The sequence below is a fragment of the Macrobrachium nipponense genome, chromosome 40, assembly GCF_015104395.2.
Source record: "Macrobrachium nipponense isolate FS-2020 chromosome 40, ASM1510439v2, whole genome shotgun sequence".
NCBI classification, from domain to species: domain Eukaryota; kingdom Metazoa; phylum Arthropoda; class Malacostraca; order Decapoda; family Palaemonidae; genus Macrobrachium; species Macrobrachium nipponense.
The window spans coordinates 23,798,618-23,819,475 of NC_061101.1; the positions used below are offsets into that span (position 1 = coordinate 23,798,618).

At 34.8% G+C, this 20,858-nt stretch overlaps 1 protein-coding gene across 5 annotated transcripts in view; it reads left to right on the forward strand.

Moving 5' to 3' along the window:
* Positions 1-20,858, forward strand: part of LOC135211999 (uncharacterized) — a 39,889-nt gene that overhangs the window by 5,054 nt on the left and 13,977 nt on the right. For 3 of the 5 annotated variants that reach the window (XM_064245272.1, XM_064245273.1, XM_064245275.1), the window contains exons 2-7: positions 189-282; positions 1,201-1,313; positions 7,586-7,739; positions 10,439-10,531; positions 16,065-16,296; positions 19,922-20,850. In XM_064245272.1, the coding sequence (XP_064101342.1) occupies positions 189-282; positions 1,201-1,313; positions 7,586-7,739; positions 10,439-10,531; positions 16,065-16,296; positions 19,922-20,850 (1,615 nt within the window). Of the gene's footprint in view, positions 1-188; positions 283-1,200; positions 1,314-7,234; positions 7,396-7,585; positions 7,740-10,438; positions 10,532-16,064; positions 16,297-19,921; positions 20,851-20,858 lie in introns of those variants that run through there. The other 2 variants (XM_064245274.1, XM_064245276.1) reach the window with 2 other exon arrangements.

Here is a 20,858-nt window from a genome sequence, read left to right on the forward strand (position 1 = left end):
TAGAGAATTCATTAAATTTTCCCTTGATATTTTGAAATACTTTTCAATACAGTGTATTGACATTTAATTGTAATGGCTAGGAATTTGGATTTGCTTGAACTTTGTGCAAGTGATTGCCGCTGTTTTGTAATTATGGATCTTGACCTAATAACATGACCTGCTAAGGATTTCTGTGTTCATTGTTGCAGACGAGGCCTGAATCCCCCACACCGTGTCAAATCAATATCGATGGCCAGTTTTACACCTGAAGAAATTGAACAAATTAAATCTAAGGGCAATCAGGTAGGTGTAATGAAAAAATATAAATTGTCTATGATGTACTAGTTAGATTTAGAGACTAAACATCCAGTTAGGAAGAGTGGTTCACTGATTGAGCGTTTTTTTACAGCTTGCAAGTCAGTTATGAAATCTGTTTTAATCGTATCCATACTTAACCATAATTTGTCTGTCTTAAGTACATTATATGAAATATCTTTTGATATTTTCTGTTTGTTTTTAAATACCACATTACCTTTGCATCTGTATTCATGAAATTTATTTTTACAACTTCATATTAATCATTTGAGTAAATATTAGAATTAATTCTTTCATAGTAGATAATGTTTTTTTAATATTCTCTGACGTTCCATGTCTATGTTAGACTCTACAGTACGTTAGAAAAAATTTGTCACTGGAGAAAGTGCATACTGTAATGCCCTTCTTAGTGGCAGTCCAGTTAAACTTAATAACTGTGTAAAGGAGGTTTTATAGGTCATGTTGCTGTTATGTGTCTTTGTAATGTATCCTCCGTATGGGGTTAGTGCCATTATGTGGGGCACTGTAGACATTACTTAAGGTTCTTTGCAGTGTCCCCTCGGCCCCTATTTGCAACTACTTTTATTCCTTTTACTGTACTTTCCATTCATATTCTCTTTCTTCCATCTCACTGTCCACCCTCTCCTAACAATTGTTTCATAGTGCAAGTGCTTTGAGGTTTTCCTCCTGGTACACCATTCAAACCTTTTTACTGTCAATTTCCTGTTCAACACTGAATGACCTCATAGGTCCCAGTGTTTGGCCTTTGGTCGAAGTTCTCTACATTATTCTATTCTAATTGTAATTTCTGTATGTAATTTATCTACAGAGACACAAGTTATAGCTGTAGTTTGTTTGTGAATTAAAAAGGTAGGCTGAGCTAAATCTTTTTTTCCATCCTTTCAGTATTGCCAAGCTGTATGGTTAGGGCTGTACGATTCCAAGGCCAACCCATTTCCCGATACCAAAGACGAGCATAAGATCAGAGATTTTATGATCTCTAAATATGAAAAGAAAAGGTAGGTGATTGTTTCACTGTGCATGATTTTAATTCAAAAGTTATCTTGGTGTAATTATTATTGGGTTTTTCTGGTTACACATCCTTTTCAGCTGTTTACACTGTGCACTTGAGGTTTACTGTGGCTATCAGTGGTTTTGGTTGATAGTTTTTGTCTTTTTTCTAATGGAAAATGCTAATTATTTGGTTTCAACCATTTAAATGTTTGAAAATGCTAGTTGTATGTTCATGTGAATCTTATTTCATACAAGCAAAATGAAAAGTTGGCCTTAGATTACAAGCAAACACATTTGATGGACCAAGAAAACTTGTACAGTTTTTTGCGTTAAGGAAAAATGCTTTTCTTTTATGTTAAGCAATGAGTAATCTTTTTTGTTCTCAGGGTCATTGCTTCATAGAGGGCAAGTGCTAATTAAACTTTTTGCTGATATTCTTTAGAAATGGTGTAGGATAGTCTAGAGCATTATCAACTTGAAATATGGTAGCATTGTTGTACCAACTTACAGTGTTTCAATCCCAAGTCCATATGTAATTGTGGTGGCTGTAGTAGGTCATTCATATTAGAGGGATAAGGGATCTCATTTACACTGACACTGTTATTTGAACCTTTGGTATGCGCCTTCTGTATTGAATTTCCTGTTGTTCCTCATGATCTCTGTGATGTTTGTTGTGATCTGCGCCGTTTGTAAGGATGTTATCAATGATGGCCTTCGTAGCATTTGATTGGGCCTTGTGTGGGAAGTGCAGTGTTATTTTTTTGTGACAAAGTGTTTCAAATTTTGGTTAGGTTTTTGATAAGTGATTGTAGTTAGGAGTGGTATTATTTGGGATGTTACTGTGATGATTCCCTGTAGTTTTCTTGGCATATTTAAGCATTGATTGAGATAGTATGAACTTAAAGTAAGGCTCATGCCAGTCATGTTTAGCCAACTTGACTTTCAAGAAATAATAATGTTACATTCACTTTGAGGCTGAATCTGGAGATTATCTCATTTCTTGAAATCATACTGAAACCTTCCCTTGTGGTAAATGTGAATGTGCAAGAATGAGAACTGCCTGTGGTTTTTAGAGATAAATCAAGGAATAGTAATCATGATGTCATTTAAAAGAGATTTCCACTTGTCATTTTCATTACCAAATCAAGACTAAAACTAACCAACACTTTATTTGAATAATTAGAATTTCCATGGGATTTTCTTAAAAAAACTAACATGAAACTTGGTGTAAGTTCTGATTTCTTGAAACTTTCAAATATTCAGAGTCCTGGGTGGTCAGAGTCTGTAGTATGCAACAGTTTTGTTGTTAAAATCAGAATTTTTTTCTGAGGAAGATAAAATGGTTGAAACTCTAAAATGTATCTCCTTATAAGATTAAAAAAAAATAAAAGTAATGGATTTTGCTTTTAGCAATTACATATATCAAAACATTTTTATTATCCAGGTAATTCTAGTACATAATTAATCTGGTAACACAACCTGTGATTTTATGTCTCCTCAGTCTGTAATTAACCAGGTTTCTTCGTGATCGTTAATATTTGTGCACTGTGTTTTATCAGCAAAAGATGCTGTAAAGTATACAGCACAGCCTAGGATTTAAAAATACATATATAGGTTTTGTGGCTACCAATAAAAAATAGGCAAATTAATTGTACACTTGTGTAATGACCCAACTTCCATGAATAGTACTTCAGAACATATGTTATTTAAAGGATGTGATGTTAAGCTCCAAAGGCTGTAGTTTGTAATAATTTATGAACAAAATATAGCACTAAATAGAAGTTGAGTAACTCACTGAACACTTAAAAGGAAGTCCTTCCCTGATGTCCTGAGTTGACCTTGGATTTACTGTATAAGGTACCAAAGAGCTCTAGCATTATACTTACAGTACTACATGCTTCTTATGGGCATCTTTACTTCTTTCTAATAATACATTATCTCCAGGTTGATGGTGATATATTTTTTTTTCAGATGTCAGTTCATTCACACTTGATGTTCTAGTATTTATACAATGTAAAATAAATTGTGCTATTTAAATTTTTATTATGCACTAAAAGTGCATTATCATTTATTCATTGACAGTTTTAGGGTTAGGTGTTTTGCATATGCAAGTGACGACGCACTAGAGTTCAGCCGCACTTAGTCTATATTCCAGACATTTAGCTGTGGGGGAGTGTTAGATAACACAGTGCGTAGCATTGAATGTCGTCTGTTTCATATTAGAACTTTTTGCATTTGGATGAATGAATTTTAATTGAAAGATATTTATTAAATTCTCTCATGTATATAAATACATTTTACAGGATTGATTTAATTATTATTTCTGTGCATTTGTCATATCATCCATTCTCCTCTCTCTCTCTCTCTCTCTCTCTCTCTCTCTCTCTCTCTCTCTCTCTCTCTCTCTCTCTCTCTCTCTCTCTGTACTTGTGGTCTTCAGTTATTACTATATTTTCTGCCTACATATATTTAGAGCTCACATTTGGTTCTTTCAAGATTAGTAACTTTTCATGAAATTTTATCTTGATGTTCAGTGTTAAATCTCTCAAGTTTTTTTCTTATTCACTGGTAATCATTTTTGGCAGCTAAGATGGTTGGAGTGTTGCTTTCACATGTCCAAGTGTTAAAGTCGTGTGGGAATAAATACCGTAGCTAGATTGTGAGGAGGTTTAGAATATTTAGATTTATTGGCTCCATTAAATTTGAACGTTATGCCTTCAAAAGTAAAATACTTTGTCTTTAGTGTATTATAGCATATTATTATTATTAATTATTAGTTCCTCATGGATGAGTGAGTTACATGCTTGTCTACCAATTTGGTAGTCTGAGTTCGCCTCCCCGCTCTGCCAACGCGCAGACTCAGAGGCAGTTGTTTCTAGTGATTAGAAATTCTTTTCTCGATATGATGTGGTTCGAATCCCACAATAAGCTGTAGGTCTTGTTGCTAAGTAACCAATTGGTTCCTGGCCATATAAAAATATCTAATCCTTCAGGCCAGCCCTAGGAGAGCTGTTAATCAACTCAATGGTCTAGTTAAACCAAGATATACTTAACTATTTCATTATTGTTATTAATGTTATTATATATTATTATTGTTATTATTATTTAAAGGTAGGAGACCCTCTCTCAAGCATGTTTTGTTAAGGAGAATGGAATTGACTTTACATATGGTCTTTTCAATTCTTCTTAATTTCTTCTCACCAGGGCTGATATTTGCTAATAACTGGCCGGTGTTCATATTCTGGATAAGGAAATGGCTTTTTGAAATACGTATTAGTTTATTCATACGGTAGTTAAAAGTAGCATTTGATCGCCATAAAGTTCGCACCTGTAGGGTTCTCAAATTGCAGTCTGGATATCAGGATTTTTTTTTACGTATTCTCATGTGTAGAATCTTCTTCATTGTTTTCTAAGGGCTTACCGGAATTCAGACATTTCCAACCGTATCATTGGTTCATTCTCTAGGAAGGGGGGCTTGTCCTGGTTGGAATGTTGTTGTTAGATGGTATTTGTAGTGTCTCGGGTCCTCGGTCTTGTGAAAGCTTAATTCTCATTGGCTGGATCAAGGGATTAAGTCCCTGAGTGAAGTCATCTCCCAGAGGTGGATGCTTGCACTGGTCTTTGCATGCTGATGTTCGAGAGTGGGAGGGTAGTATTGGGAAGGTCACTGCCAGTAGATGGGGCCACTACCAGATTGCTCCTTTCGAAAAGCTCTGGGGTGCTGGTGGGCAGCACCCTACGTGCCACTGTCAGGAGGAGGGAAGTCTTGTGTGGTGTTGAGGCTAGGTCTCTCCTTTTCAAATACCCTGAAAGAACTAATTCCTCATATCAGAATTATTGATAAGGTGGCAAACCACTGCCTCCTCTGCCTCCTGGAGGCCCTACACTTCAGAAAGGAGAGACCTAGCCTCAACACCACACAAGAGACTTCCTCCTCCGGAGGGTTACACATAGGGCACCACCCGCCAGCACACCAGAGCCGATCGAACGGACCAATCAGGTGGGGGCCCCATCTACCATCTTAGTCTGCAACGTCGCACACAGAAGACCAGTGCAAACATCCACCTCTGGCAGACTGCTTCACTTAGGGACTTAATTATTATTATTATTATTATGTTATTATTCAGGAGATGAACCCTATTCATGTGGAACAAGCCCACAAGGGCCATTGACTTGAAATTCAAGCTTCCAAAGAATATGGTGTTCATTCAAAAGAAGTAACAGAAAGTAATGGAAAATAAAGATCAGTTGTTAGAAAAACAGATACATTAACAAATTCTTAAACAGATAAAAATGTAAAAGTAAAGTATTGAAATACAAGAAAGCATTGCCTCTTCTCTTGAACATCTGAAGGTCCAATTGCACAGCATCCTTTGTAGGGTTTTCTCTGCATTGTGATTAATTCAGCAAATCAAGTGATTATTTGTAATTGATTTTGTAAATCCTGTGATCAATTACAATCGATTCAGTAAATCAAGCAATCAGTTATGATCAAATCAGTAAATCACATAAAAAGTTGATTGATTCAGGAAAGCAGCTGATCATTTATTAGTGAATTAGTTAATCAAGTGGTCATCTTTGCATTCATGAACTCATTGACAGATTTCTGTTAAGTTCTTTCTCAGTACTTTGTTTTGAAAAAAAATGAAGGTTGGCAATTGAGACTCTCCTTTTGTTCATAAGAATCATAAGAAAGATGTAGAAGAGTTATAATTAGCTCTGTTGTTTCTCCTTATGTGTAGGGGCGTAGCTTGTTGATAATTCCTTAAAACCTAATAGTATCAGCATTTCTAGCACTTTTTGTATACTGTAACTACACAAGGTATTTTCCAACATCACCTATGAGAAATGTATACTGATTTTTCATGGAAAGGCCATGCAAATAAGAAGATATGCAAAAATCACTTAGGGAATTGTATGGCTTTTTGGTGGGTACACTGCCATTACATGGAATAAGTTATCAAAAAGATTAATGCGGCTACCAATGGCCTTTAGAAGATAACTGAATTTTGGAGTATGGTAAAGTTGAAGAAGTTGGACAGCTAGGTGGGAAGAGACCAAAGGAATAAATAAAGAGTAAATGATGAAAAGTTTAGCAAGTTGAGAACGGAATGTTGTGGCAAAGAGCCTGTAGTGCCATGTACAGTTTGCTGTACAAGGCTTTAGTAAATTGTACCCCCCTCTTTCATGAAGTGTAGAGTGGTACTTTGCCTTAATCATGGTTACAATGGGAATACTGTACAGAAGTGCCAACTGCAAAGCGCACAGTTTAATAAGCTTGAGGATTCACTCTAATTTGCAAAGCATTGTATTCAAATGGCAAGTTTTATTGCTTTACTTAATAGTTGATCATACATAGTTAGTGGTGCTTGTATACAGTAGTATATGAATTGTATTATACAAATAATTCCTTTCCTGTTGTTTACAATGTTAATTTTATTATTGGAAGATTTGAATTGCAGGGCTTCATATTTTTTCCTATAATTATTTTTCTTCTCTTCTGAGTCCTTGCTGCTCAGGATTTATTTTTTTTGGGGGTAGTTTTATTTGATTCATTGTTCTTTACCTTCCGTGGTCTTTAAAAATTCATAATAAGGCAGTTGTGATACACAACCAACTACTTCCTGGGTATATGTTATGAAGTGCATTTTTTGTTAGTTTTAGCAATGTTGAAGAATTGCATTTTTTACATTGTTGAAAAGTTTTAAAATTGAAATTAAGACTTAATGGTTCCATTTAAGTTTCTGTGAAGTGCAAAACAAGTCAGTTTCAGCTCAATTCACATTCTGAGAATTGGAAATAATTCTGGAAAATTCTCTCAGCATGATAGAGTCAGCCAGTTGCCATCCTTTTAGGACCATTTGGCAACTGTTTGTGACCTTGATACCATTGGTGCACTGGTTAGCCCTCTTGGGATGTCAGTATGAGTTGTGTTTCTTGTTAGGCAACATCCTTTTGTTGTGTGTGGCTGATATTGCCTGGTGAATAGCTATTGAAAGTGGTTAAATTATCTTTTGGTGGAAAGCATTATTCAGTATTCCAATCTTCATTGGTACCTAACTGTGGGGATTTATTTAATAATTATTTGTAGGTATTAGTTTTTTAATTACTGTATGTATATATTTTAAGTCATTGCTTATTTATGTGTTCATTTTATTTTTTCAATATTTTACAAGTTTTATAGAATAGTAGCAGAACAGTGGGAGATCTACTTTGGAGATGTAGAAAGAAATCTCTTTTTTTTTTCCAATCTTGAAGTTCTTTTTCCTTTTTCCAGGTTTTATATAGATCCTATAGTAGCTCTGAAGAACATGCCCCCACAGACTTCGAGTACGAATTCTTCTAATGCGTCAACCCCCAGTGGTGAAACAAGTAAAACAACTCCCACAATTACTTCGTCTGTTTCTAGGCCAAACGTTTCAGCATCACAGGTTAGTTGTAGTTAACATTGTTTTGATGACAGTTCCATCTTTAATTTTTTCCTATTGTATATCTTCAATCGTCTTTTTTTATATAGCATCCTTTTTGGCTCCTGTTAATGGTTGATCTCTAGTTTGTAACAAATTTTCAAAGTTTAAAGGCTGTTTTATTAGAACATGGAGATTAAATTAATTGCAGTATTCATATTTATGTTGGGGAGTTAGCGTTTCAAAACTTTGGTTAAAGTTTGAAAGAAGTTTTTGTTATTGTTTTAGAAAACTGTGGTGGTGTCTGGTTTGTGATACGGTAATAGTGATTCTTGAAGTTTTTAGTAAAGTCAGACAATGCTGGATAAATTGAGGAAGGGTTAATATTTTATTTCATGAGAACTTAGTCTTTTTGCTGTTAAAAAAGTAAAGGTACAACATTGCTGACTGGCATTACATGCAGTGGCAGGCCCTTGGAAGTACTTCTTGTTCTCTCACAGACCTGAATATTCTTGAAAAATGTTTTTTCATTGTTCAGGAAGTCATAATCTTGTACCAGGAAATACAGTTCTAGGTATGTCTTCTGATTGTGTGGGGCAAATATAGGAAAAGTAAATATACATGTTCAATTTGAACTGCTGTTAAATCATAACTTTACAACAATGTTACTTTTACATTTCATATTTCAAAAACAAAGTGTTCGTCTTGCTGTTATATACTTTTGCTTCGATTAGTATTAGTGCCTACAACTTTTCGATAGTATTGTATAGAGTGGGTGTCAGATAATGAAAACTAAAGTTTCATGTTTCTTGTTTTGTGCATTGTGTTTCCGTGCTAATCAGAGAGTGTCACTAACAAATGTCGCACCTTTGATTTTGTGTCTCGGTAAAAAGAATGGCAGTTTTAGTTACTGAAAGGTTTTGTATATTTAGGCTTTTATTGTTATAGACACTGGGGCATGTGCATAGTTTGAAGTAGCAAAGTTTTGTTTGAAGTGTAGTGTATTTAGTAAAGCGTTCAAGTGAGTTTTTTTAATATCTCTGAGATTATTGGATGTACATACTGCTGAAATGCACCACAAGAAAATTAAGATTTTCTATATCTTGGGATGAATTAAGATTTTTCCATTTCTGAATTATTTTTATAATCATAATTTTATAGGGAATGATAATACTAATGAACAAATTACAGAGAGGAGGCTGTGATGAAAATATAAGTTCATAGAGTGTAGAAGAAATGAATGGCACCTTAGAAAGAGATTAGTACAAAAAATGGTAGTTCTGTATTGAAGAAATGAAGATAAAGTTATGTTGATTGATTAGTCATTTCAGCACTAAAGGTATCTGTAGTTTCCACAGTACAATTGAATTTGTATTATGTCCTTCATGTTTTCTTAAGAGCTGTTGTGATTTTGACCATTTGTATGGAACGTAAGAACGTTGCATGTTAATGCTGTCTGGCTGGCATGATATACTATGGTAGAAGGACTTCTCGCAGGCAGAAATCCTGACACAAAGTGCCTCTGGTCTTCAGCTTTTGTTTTATACTATCCAAGATATGTCCCCTTTTCTCCTGTGGCAGATCTAATGCCTACAAAGCTCAGTCAATTTTGGTTTGCTTTTCACATAGCACAGACTGAAAATTAAAGTTTAATAGTTTACATATAATTTCATTAAATTGGCCACTCAGTTGAGATCCTTTTCTTGCGGAGATAGATAAACCATGTCAGGGTGGCTGTATGATCAGGACTCAAATCTTTTGATCAGTCTTGCTCAGGGTCATTCTGTGAGGAGCCAGCCAATATAAGAATGTAAGAAATCTAAGAAAAAAATTGGGATATTTTTCAATAGCTACATATCATAATATAGCCTTGTATTGTCAGAATGTATTGCAGCTTCATAGTTATGAGGAATATTCCAAAACCATTCCTAGAAACTGAAGCATATTATATTTGTATTTGGTTAGTACAATATATTGCATGTTAAACAAAATTACAATAAATTTTATTGAAAAAAATGTACTTATGGCACCTTTCCCCATTAATAGAAGACAGCCTAGTACTTTTATCAAACTCAGTAGCCTTGTAACCTTGGTCGTAGTAACATGACAGTGCATCAGCTCACAGTCAGACTGCTCAGGCTTTAGGAGCAGTTACCTTAAGAATAGTTTACCTTCAATTTTTTGTTGTTTCATATAAGAAATGGTAAATTTTTTTTTTTGGCGGCAGTAAAAATTGAAATAAAAAATCTTAATTTTTGGGGGGTTGGGGGAATCCAACAAAATATATTAAGGGAACAACATTTTCATTTTAAGGTTGTTACAAGGGTTTGTGCCTTATTAATTTCATTCATGTAAACGCATGGATTTTTATGGAGTAAGCATTTGAATATCGTTTTTGTTTCAATGGTCAGATAACTAAAGGGTCAAAGAATGGAATTTTTTAACTAAAGTTGATATATACGATGCCCTTTATTTTTTTGTATAAATATTGCTATATCCCAGTAACTGAAAAAAAACTGGCTGGCCCCTTTAAATGACTGTGGGAGATGCATCTTCAATTAATTAAATGCAAGCCACCTTGTCATCAGAGTCCTGCTTAGATTATTCTATAGATCCTTGGGCCAAGCAGCTCACTGTTCAGGCTGCATCAAGACCAGACAAAATTTTCCAGACAGAATTAGGAATTTTGATACTAATGCAGACAGTGTTTTATGATCCAACAGTGTGCACGTGATCGGTGGAAGGAAAGAAAGCCTGTCTTGCCTCCTTTGAAAATTGTCTCACCTGACACTGCAATGTCCACTATAAGAAACAAAGTTTGTTTTAACTGTTTGTTTACATGGTTGGTTGCTTCTGTAATATGTGCTAGTGCTCTGCAGTAGTGTAGTGTATCTTCTCTGATAATTCTGGGTATTTTTTTGGAGGGCTTAAGTGTCTCTTGGATGTTGTATTGTTTCCTCAAAATTTGTGTTACCACAGTCTCATGACCTGATTGTTGCTATTTTGAAGAATAAGATATCCCCTTGAATGACAGAAAGGCCATTTTTTATTATATTTCTTACGTATGTGATGCATAGCTGTAAAGATATTTGTATCTGAAAACTCAGAAATGTATTTTGATGTAAGATACCCCTTTATGTTGTGGATTAATATTAGTTATTTTTTATTATCCTCTGAACCTTTTAATAACCATTTTTGTTTGGATGGAAGATGTAGAATAGGAATAAAGTCATTTGAAAGTGTCATCTTCACTGGGGTTATATTTTTCATACTATATTGTGAATGCTTAGCCTGAGGTTACTTTTGCAGTATTTAAATCCAGTGTTCTGAAAGTCAGGCACTCTTAGCTTTAGTTTTTCATTTCTATAGAAGTGCTTACATTTTTGTCAGATATCCATTGCCTCGGGAATTATTTTACGAAAGCCACCGAATCCTTAGTAATTCATAAGTTGCTCATATAGAGAATCAAAAGCCACCCAGGAAATTTAGGTAGCTTGTATCTCATGAGGAATTCGGTGTTTTCAGATATTTATTCTGTCCGAAATCATATTTTGTATTTTAAAGATTTTGTGTTTTGGTATAATGCTACAAAGTTTTTAGAACTGATGTAAGTTAAATTCATAAATTCATTGCATAGTTTTTTGTCGGAGCTGCATTCTTCAGTCTTTCATCCAGTTTCTTGACTAGACATTGCAGATTTAGGAAAAGCATTGTCAAGGTTTTATGTTATTATCTTACACATGGATTTATTTAATTCTTATTATTTTTTTAAAGTTAATATGAATCATCAGGGATGACTCAACACCTGGGAGGTTGAGTTGGTGTGATGGTGTTAGGTAGGGCCAAGATATAGGCTACGAGACGTCTGCTGGAGCATGAGACTTCCACTTTTATAAGTTAACAGTGTGACAGTTCCAACCAACTAGTTCATTCTAGAAAAGTTAGGTTTTGTTAGGTTTAATTGATTGTATAAGCTACAACTTGGCCCCACATATTACCATCTTACCATGAAGGTTTAGAGAGTGGTAACCCTTTGTAGACATATTCTTTTCCATTTGGTTTTGATGCCGCAACTTTAGGTGCAGTTTTGTATGCTATCAGTTCACAGTGGTTGTAAATAATTGATTAAGAAGCTGACCCTGTTCTCATTATTCATTTGGTTCAAATTAAATACATAGTTAAGCTGGAAAATCTGAATGGCCATATGATTTAGATGTTGAAGTCACCCTCCGATAAAAAGTCTACAAAGAGTTCAGCATGTTTTTTTTTGCTGGGAAATATTTATAGCTTTATATACTTTTTTCACTGATAAAGCTAGTTAGTTCTAACCAGTGTTCAGAAAGCATTTTAGTAGTGTCTGTCTGAAAAGATGGAGAATTTTACATAATTATTAGCTTGCTTCTTTAGTTTAGTTTACAGTATAATGCCACATGCCTTGTTAGGATCATTTGCGTTAAAGCTTTTTTATGAATGTTGTTAGATTGGTAGACTTCAGTTAGATATACATATTGTAAGTTGCCCAACCTTTATACTGTGTGATGTCTTCCTTGTATATCATGTATTCATTTTCTAATTTTTTACCCTCCTGAATTACAGGTAATTTCCGTTAGTCTTTAACACAGATACTGTGCTTAATTATGACTACAGGTGCAGTACTTTTCTCTATTCAGTGTGTCTTATTGCCTGTATGTATAACACCACCTTGATAATCATTGATGTTTAAGGTCTCTCTGTACAGGTATTTCTTGCCTGAGTCAGTCGTCTGGGTATGGTTCTGTTTAACTGCCTTCTAGGCAGTCACTAGAAATGTGCGTTATGTATTTTTTTTATTATCATGAATTATTATTCAAGACTACTGAGTCACATTCATGGATAAAGGACTTGCTCAAGGGATTAGAGGGAAAAATTGGAGTAAGTTAAGAATTTTGCATCAATGGGGTGGAATAAGCCAAAAGGAATATGAAAAAGTATAAGGCAGGGGGCACTTTAGCTCTTTCTTGAAGGAAATGTGCTAAGAAAAGTACTTGTTGATGTCTTCATGTTAGGAACTTCACCCTCACCTCCCACCTCTCACAAGAGAACAACTCAGTCAAAATAGATATACATAAATATCTATAGATTTGAAAAGAGACACATTATACTGTCTCATGCTTGTAACATGTAGATAATTTTAGCATTTGCTATCCATGCATGTAGTTTGTCATATATGACGATATAATATTTGGAAAAGAAAGGATCATTGTATAAATAAGAATATGAAGAACATTTTTTGTTTTGTCTTTTTATTGTTTGAAGACTTTTTGGACTGTCTTGGCTTGAAGTGTAAAATTTGAATTGTAAAAGGACTGATAAATATATTGTAGGTATGTTAGGAACAATTTATGTGGCTTTTCATCCTTGTTTTGATTATTGTCAGGTATTGTTTCTATTACACTTTGATTTATATGCTAGAAGTGTCATTGATAGCATTGACTTCTATCTTGATGGATATATAAATAAGATTTTTGGAATGATGAAACTAATAGCACATTAAAACTGATTAAGCCTGGGTTATGACAGTCTGAAGCAAGGTAGTATATAGAAGATCTTTACTTATCTCCAGTAGAGGCTGCAAAGATATTTCCCTTCATGGTGAATACAGGCATTGTGGGAAGGCATGTCTGAGTTTCATAGGTCTTGGTTAGTTTTAGGGCTTTTGGGGGTGTAGAACCCATTTTCTTCACCCTGACCTTGATGTGGATTGGTTTTTTTGGTCATGGTTGGTTCATCAAGGTGCCCTCAATTAACTCCAATCAAATACATAATTTGGAATCTCAAAGTACTAAATATAAACAGATTTGTCATCCTTTATTTGTTACTAGTCAATTTTGGGTGGCATTTGGTTTCATCTTCTGGGCCTGCTACATGTCTTGGAACATAGCCCTTGGAGTATTGGCTGATATGCTTTGTTTATTGAATGTTATGACTCTTTTCCTTTTAACTAACTAAAAAAAATCTTAGAGCCATGCAAGGTTCTACTTCTACTTAGACCAAACCTGTGTAATTATGATCTGATTTCTTATTGTCTTACTCAGAGGATCTCATAGCTTAGCACCCTGGTTCAGATTATCTTTCTGACAGTAGTAAGTCCTTGCACTCCTTGCACAAGTAGCTACCAAGTTTTGTGTAGTAAAATAAATATTTTGGTAATTCCTGGTAACAATAAGAATGCAAAACTTCACTAATGCTACCAGAGTGGCTACCCAGAGTGGTACCTCATCAGGTTGGGTTCCTTTCAATGTCTCCTTTTGGAGTGTCCAAAAAGCTAGTGGCTGCAGAATTAGGCAAATTAAAATTTTATTTATATTAAAAAAGATTTTGCTTTTAAAAGATCTATTTTGTGTGAATTCCAAAATTTCACTTAACAGGGAAAGGTGAATATTGAATGCAAGCCCTGTAAAGAAATATTGTTAGAATTTACAATATTGTCAGTCTAATTCTAAAGTTTATAAGAAGAGATCATGTTGGCCAACCATGTGAGACTCAAGCCTTTTAGCTCTGTGGTATGGCCATATTATTTTATAGTTAATAATAAACGCAGATCTTCAGCAATCGACATAATCTTTTCAAAAACTTAACTTTGGAGAGTTGAGTGTTCCATGACTCATAGTACACTGTAGGATGGTGCTAAAGAATCTGTGCAGCTTCCTTGGGCCCCCAGCTGTATAGCTTCAAGTCTTACAATTTTCTCCTGTTCCCTTTAGTTTCTTCGTATTTACATGTACAATTATTTTACTAAATAGGTTTACATCAATTTTTGACTTCTTAGAAATAAGCAGTTCTCTATGTCTCTGCCCATCCATCCATACTAACCAAAAAAGTAAGTCTGCAATCATGATTGAATCAGTGGTTTTTGCACCCTTTTTTGACCAAATCTGCTCAGAACTGCACTGAGGAGATTTATTCGATGAAATTACTCACTAGTGGAATGGTGACATAGCCTCCCAGCAGCTTTTATAGAGGTGCTGAAAATAGCAGATAAATTCCATCTCAATTGCTCCTCTGAATTGCTGCTAGAAAAGTGCTCACAAGGGGAACCCTTATAGGCTACAGGTTCTCGTTTTCTCCCCCATTAGTTATCAGTCCCAAAGGTGCCACTCCCCTAGTTGTGATGAATACGTTCATGCGATTTTTAAAAATTTGTCTTGTTTGATCTACTTGAGAGACCTTAATTTTTATGTTATATATACTGTAAGCAGTTGAGGACTGCGACTTGCTGTATACCCTGTGGGTATATGGTAATGGAAGGTACAAGAATGTAGCGTATTTGCCAGCATATTAGACACACTTTTTTTTTATTGTTAAATGTATAAAAAAAACTGCCCTGCATCCAATGCAGCTGTATTACAGATGGGAGACCAAGCGCTGTAGGCTAGGTTATGCCTTTCCTACAGCAAACATAATTGGTAGGCACAAAATTTGTTGCTAATAATAAAACATTGAAAAACAAGCCAAATTATTAAAGTAAAATTTGTTACTAATAAAATATTGAAAACAAGCCGAGTTATCCATCTGTTATCACAAACTTAGGAAGAAGTCCTTACGATACGTCGGCAGTTATCCTGTCAGCCCTTTGCAATGAGTGATGTAAATAAAAGCATAGTGCTGCCTGTTGTTTATTTATGGTAAATTTCAAACAAAGTCCATACTTTATTTCAGTATACTCTCACATTATTGTATTTAATGCACAGAATCATACATTTTTCCCTTCAAAATCACTTTAAAATATCCTTCAATAAATGTATGATGAAACATACTTAAATTGTTTTTTTTTTTCCACAAAATATCCTGTAAAATTGGGGTGCATCTTTTACGCTGGCAAATACAGTATTTAGATATACATGCATCTCAGTATTCATAGAATGGTGAATCATAGTGAAAGCTATATTACTTTAAAAAGTAATGTTTTCTTCATTGCAAAAAAAAAAAAAAAAATTATAATTGCTTACTTATTCTTGTGATTGCATTAATCCCACTCAGTACATCAACTGAAATTAATTAAAGGGTTTTGATTTTTTTCTATAGAAACTGACAAGAAAAGACCTTTCACTGTCAGTGGTGTAAACTGTTAAAAAAACTATAAACATTATACCAACAGTAGCTTCTTGATCACCCAGCATCTTGGAAAATCTGTAAATCTCAGAAGTTGGCTCCTTGTTCACGTAATGCAGTCATTTATGGATATGATGATATTGATGGAACAGCCAAACCTGTGTTTACTTTGATGTTGTGGTATAGATTGCTGATGTATATTGTGCTTACACTCAAAACATTAAATGTATAATTTTTTTACTATCCCAATCTTTTCAGTCTACCGGATCTGTTGGTGGTCCACCAACAAGTACCAGTAGTGGTTCGAAAAACTCTACGCCAAAGTCATCGGCATCGTTAGATTTGCTAGCTGATCTTGGGAACCAGTCTGCTTCCTCAGTCAATTCAAATGATCCATTTGCCTCGCCAACCAATACCCAAGCTCCCAGCTCGATTTCCCAACCATCCTTTGCAAACTTTGAAAATGCAAATATTTTTACAAATACTGCCAGTAAGTCTGAAAACTGTTCTTTTGTTAAATAAGTTTTTTGGTAATATTTTATATCATGACTATTTCCTAGTTGTATATGAGCATGTTTCATTCTCAGTAATTTATAGATTAATAGTATGGAGAAACTTGGTTAACCTACTTTTGCTATACACTAAGTTTCATTTCCACGTGTAATTTCCAATTATATTTTTCTTCGCTCTTTGATTTTTTCAGTATTTATTGTTGCATTATAATAATTGTGTATCAGCATGTACGCATGTTTAGGTGTGTCATCCCAAAGAAAAATGAAAGACCATACGCATGATAATACAGAACAGTAACGTATGTCACTTCAGTACATTTTATACTCATTATCAAGAATGATTACAAAAGTATGTGAACATTGGCTACATTGTAAGCATAAAAACATGAATAAATGCAAAATGATAAGGAAAGTAAAATGTAAAAGATAATAGTACATACTATTGATTGGTGAAATTTCTGAAATGTCATGCATTTTCATATGCTCATAACAAAGTCTTAAATATTGAGCCAGCTTGGAAGAGCTGTGTTATTTGCAATCAGGTTACACCAATTAAGAAAGTGAAAAGTCAGTGGAATTCAGAACTGAATAACAACTTATATATTTTTTATAATCATAAACAATGGACTGGCCAATGTAATTTACTGGTGTTAAAAAATTTTTGTTTCTTATATTAAAAGTAAGATATAAATGAAAGCATTGAATTTATAATAAAACCAAATACATAGTTTTTTTTCTAAAATCCATCACTCGCATATGCCCACATTCATGGTCTTCATGTTATTCCAGATGCTAAGGTTGAAAAATTGTTCTTTTATTATTTAAGAGAGGTTAAAAAGAAATGAAAATGTTGTAAAAGAAAGAATTAGAAAAGGAAGGAATGTATCAGTGAGTTAATTATAATTCCAAAAATTGGGTGTCCAACCATAAAGGAAACAGTGGAAGGCATTTTTTTTTGCTAAGTTGTAGAGAGGTGATTAAGGGACACCTGAGGCTCCAAGTTGCACATGAACCATCTTATTATTGATCGTCATCTGTATGTTATACAAATTGTACTGTGTCTGAAGGCATTGGAAGATCATGAATGTAGGCATTTATGAGTGCAAAATTTTCATTTTGCCTTTTGATGGAAATTTATTGTTTTGTTCCTAGAAGAACTTTTGAATTGATGGTCTTCGTCATATGTTCAAAGCAGATGGCCAAACACAAGAGCTCTACAGTAGAATGACTGGGCCTGTTTTGTTATGAAATGCTCATATCATTCCAAGCTCATAATATCCTCAGTGTATTCAAGTTGGAAAGACCTAACAGCAAATTGCAATTTTTATTTTAAATGACTGATTTATGAAAAGTTTGATTTCCAGAAATACTGGGAATTCACTGTCTAATTGCCCTCAATAAACAAGCTCTCCAATAGTTTGATTCAAGTTTCTGGTCTGATTGCCTTTGATTGCCCAAGGTTACAGGCATGATATAATTTCTTACCTGATATAATTTCTTTACATGATATAATTTTGGATCATCTGAAGATTAGCGACTCCTAATACCTCTCCTGAAGAAAATCGACCCCAATATTTTCCTCTTGAAGAAAAGCGACCCCAATATTTTCCTCCTGAAGAAAATCGACCCCAATATTTTCCTCCTGAAGAAAAGCGACCCCAATATTTTCCACCTGAAGATAAACGACCCTTGGTTGTTGGTGTCTCCAATCTTCAGGTGACCCACTTTAGCTCATAATATTATAGAAAAAAGGAGAAAAAATATAGATATATATTAGTTAAAAACTACTTTATTAAACATTTGTTAAAAACACAAATTTAGACAAACAATCAATAGTTAATTAAAAGCGTATTGCCTTGCAATTTCAGTACAAAAATAATCAAACCTACTGTAGCCCCTGTGGCTAGCGCGCGCAGCACAACATTACCTCTTACCAGAACATACCGAGCTTGCCAAGAATCTTTAAATATGCTGATAAGGCGCGAAGCGCCATTCCGCCATGGCCTTACTGTAACCCCAGTTAATTCCTCACCTTAAGAAAAGCAACCCCAATATTTTCCACCTGAAGAAAAGTGACCCCAGCGTGTGTTGGGGTCGCTTTTCTTCAGGTGATCCATAATTTCTTCCTTAAAACAACACTTGAAAAATATGGAATTAATTACAATACCATCCAAAGTATCAAATATATGTATGTTTTCGTACATTTTATTCTGCATTGTGGATGCGTATTTTCATTAATACACATGTTGATTTTATCCAACATAATTATTTGCGATCTAACATTTTAAGTGTAGTCCTCAACCTTCGAAGATGATTAATCAGCTGACAGTTTCTCTCTCTCTCTCTCTCTCTCTCTCTCTCTCTCTCTCTCTCTCTCTCTCTCTCTCTCTCTCTCTCTCTCTCTCTCTCTCTCTCTCTCTCTCTCTCTCTCTCACTGTACTGTACTGTAATCTGCCTACTGGTTTTGTCTGATTTTAAATCTTGTATTTACAAAAGCCTGTAACAAAAAAGTTAATTTTTCAGTTGCTTGCCCCATGTTTTGGTTTACTTTTTGAGAGGATCTGTAATAGAGTGAGCCAGAAAGTAGTTGATAGCATGATTGTATTCAGCATGACAATTGTATTAGAAATAACAAGAGTAAATGAGTTATTTGTACTTATTTAATCAGAAAAACAAACTGCAAATTATAGGTATTTTTGCAGTGATACAGGCCATGCTTGTATTGAGCTGTTCTTTAGGATGCAAAAGATAGGTATGGCCCTCAAGTGCATAAATAGTATCTTTCAGTAAGGCGAACATTGTAACCCGCAAAACATTTAAGCTTTGTTGTAAATATTTCTTTATTTCTTTGGTAATAAGATTTGCATTTTGTAGTATTTGGGAATGTATCTTGAAAATTCCTCTAACAGGTAACAAATTTATCTAATTTTTACAATGTCTTTTACCCTTTGAGGACTACTTAAATCTGGGATTGGCTTATCTTGTTGGTCTTATAGGTCTTGGCGAAGTTATAATATATTTTAAATTGCAGAGAATGTTTAAATAGACTTTAATTATGAATTGCTTCCTTTCTGATGATAGTGTTGAGCTTTGTTTTATTTCACAGAGCTGTAAACTTTACATTCTTAGTGAAACTGTGAACACACAAATATTTTTTTATTATGGGATTTATTGACAAATTACGTACAGTAGTTGATAAGACTTGTGGTCAGTAAAAATCACCACAGACCTTTTATATGGGTAGAAGGATTTCAGTATGTTAAAGAAAACATCTTGGCTCAGGTAAGTCCTTCTTCACTAATTCAAAATTGTAACAGTTTCTGCAGGAAACAACATGCTTCTTATAGAGGGTGCTTGAGAGAGGATGCTTAATATCTAATAAGTTTGACCTTGATTCCTTAAAATGAGTATATGACACCATGAATTATATGCTTTTAGTCCCTAAGATGTCCAGCTTTTGTAACATTTGGCAAGGCAAAGATAGATATAAGATAAATATATGATAGTGTAGTAGTTGCATTCTCTAAATACGTATATGATTTTCTTTCTGTTTTCCTCTCAGTCTCCTTGATCTGTAGGTGGTGTCTCTTTTTCATTCCCCAGAAAATCAGCCTCCTCAAATACAAACGTCCTCCTCTCAGACATCCCTGAATCAGCCTTCTCCTCCTCCCCCTCCTATCATCCCTCCACCTAGCTCCCGCCCTTCAACGCAGTCTCCCTCACCGCGCCGAAGTCCGTCTTGTTTCAGTAACTGGGAAGCCTTTGATGGGGAAGAGGCCACTGCAGCCACTCCCCTTATTCCCTCAGCTGAAGCACAGTCTGGTTTGGATGTCACTGGAAGACCCATTAATAGTAAAGGGAAAAGCAATCCCAATGTAATATTTGCAGCTGGAGTGAGTGCCCAGTTTGTTTGCCCAACTAACCCTAATTTTGCAGCATGCGCTCGAGAAGATGGTAAATTACTTAGTAATTCAACAGCTTCGTTTTACTCTTCTTCAGCACCTGGCCGTGTAAGTATAATGCGTGTGTCACAGAGGGAATCAAATTTATGTGTGGAAGAAAAAAGCTCATCAGTTATGTCTAATTCAGATAAGGATAAGACTGCCAAGATCACTAAGACCAAAGCAAGTCATCCTTTAGGTGGTAGTCCTAGTAGTGAACAAAAGCTCCCACAGAACTCTGAAGCTGATGACATATTTGCATTCATTGACACTAAGGAAGTTTCATCTGATGATCTATCCTCTATCCCAGAGTGTAAGGAAGTTAGTGAGAATATTTCTGTTACAATTGTCAGACCAAAACAAACAAGCTCAAAGAGGTTTGCAACATTCCTCATGTCATCTCCAAGACAAATTAGTAGATCATATCAAAGTCTTGGCAGTGGGAAGTGTCACTTCGCACATGATGCCAAAACTAGTCAGTCAATTGAGAATATGAGTGTGGAAATAGGTCAGATAGCATTAGAGTTGGAAAGTGGGAGAGTTAGATCTGATCCCAGGCCTATTGAAGGCAGTGCCAAGGCCACTGATGAGGTAGGTAA